Below are 1,278 nucleotides of genomic sequence, written 5' to 3'. Positions count from 1 at the left end.
CGCTACAGCTGCGTGGCCGAGAACGTGGTCGGGAGGGCCGAGAGGAGGTTCACGCTCTCCGTGCTGGGTGAGGACCAGGGGCCTGCCGGGGTCAGCGAGGAGGGGGGCCGGAGTGGAGAAGGCCAGGCTGGTTCGGTCTCTAGGCACAGCCCCCGGGCCGTGCCCCTGGGGTCACCCTCTTTCTTCGGGATGTCGTCCTCTGGTGAGGCTGCTGTGGGGGAGCCTCCAGCGTGGCTCTCGATCAGGACCGGCTTCGAATAGCTCCGACGGCCCCCCCTCCATTCCTCCCTCCCTCTCGCCCTCATTTGCTGTTCGCTACTCTGTTCTGGGCACTGGGGAAATAGGCAGTCAGTTTAGGGGGGCCCTTCTCATCATGCCACCAGTGCGGCTGGGACCCCGCCTCGCCTGGTCACCCCTGCCTGGTGGAATGGGGCTCCCTTTGTGAAGGGACCCTTTGGGCAGTGCACAGCAGCCGCTCCCCTCTGACGTATGGGTTTGGGGAGTGGGGGTCCTCAGGGAGGGCAGGCGTGGGGGTTGGGGAAGGAGCGTACAGCTCCACTGCATCCCAGGTGAAGCTTTCTCAAGAGGCTTCCTCTGGCGTCTAGTGCCCCCAGAGCTCGTCGGAGACCTGGACCCACTGACCAACGTCACTGCTACCTTGCACAGCCCCTTGACGCTGCTCTGTGAAGCCACAGGCATCCCACCCCCAAGGGTCCGCTGGTTCCGAGGGGAGGAGCCCATCAGCCCCGGGGAGGACACCTACCTGCTGGCAGGTAAAGGGCCAGCCAAGGGAGTATCTGATTGTTGGGTCTGGCCCTCTGCCTCTGTCCATCACATGCGCATCATCTCTGATCCCGAGCTGCCAGGTCTGGTTGGGATAACCATAACACTCTTGGTTTCCAAGAGTGTACCCCAAAACACTGGTCAGGAAAAAATGGATTTAAATAAGTCTGGAAAAGGCTTCCTGCTCTGCTCCCTTCCTGGAGACTCACAGTGACTACCTAGTCAAGGTTCTGATAAGTCCTGCAGCAAATACTCTCATGGCACTTATGTAACTTCCCACAGAATAGTGACAAACTTTGGGAAATACTGATCTGAGCACCTTCTCGTCTGTGTATTTATCCTCCTCACGAGTTGGTTTGTGATGGTTCTTGCTGGCATTACAAACGGAGAAACCGAGTTCTAAGAGTCAGTGTCTCACCCGAATCTTGCAAGGACTTCAGGGCCCCTTGAAGCTCAGCCTCGGTGACATGTCAGTTGTTCCAAAGCTGGGATGGC

General features: G+C 58.8%; 1 protein-coding gene across 1 annotated transcript in view; it reads left to right on the top strand.

Annotated features, from left to right (window-relative positions):
- HMCN2 (hemicentin 2) overlaps positions 1-1,278 on the top strand; it is an 80,257-nt gene that overhangs the window by 27,507 nt on the left and 51,472 nt on the right. The window contains 2 exon segments of the mRNA XM_011370061.1: positions 1-67; positions 606-773. Of these exon segments, the coding sequence (XP_011368363.1) occupies positions 1-67; positions 606-773 (235 nt within the window).

This window comes from Pteropus vampyrus, unplaced genomic scaffold, assembly GCF_000151845.1.
Source record: "Pteropus vampyrus isolate Shadow unplaced genomic scaffold, Pvam_2.0 Scaffold158, whole genome shotgun sequence".
Classification (NCBI taxonomy): Eukaryota; Metazoa; Chordata; class Mammalia; order Chiroptera; family Pteropodidae; genus Pteropus; species Pteropus vampyrus.
Note: the sequence above shows the minus strand (reverse complement) of the source record. Positions and strands in the feature narration are given on the sequence as shown.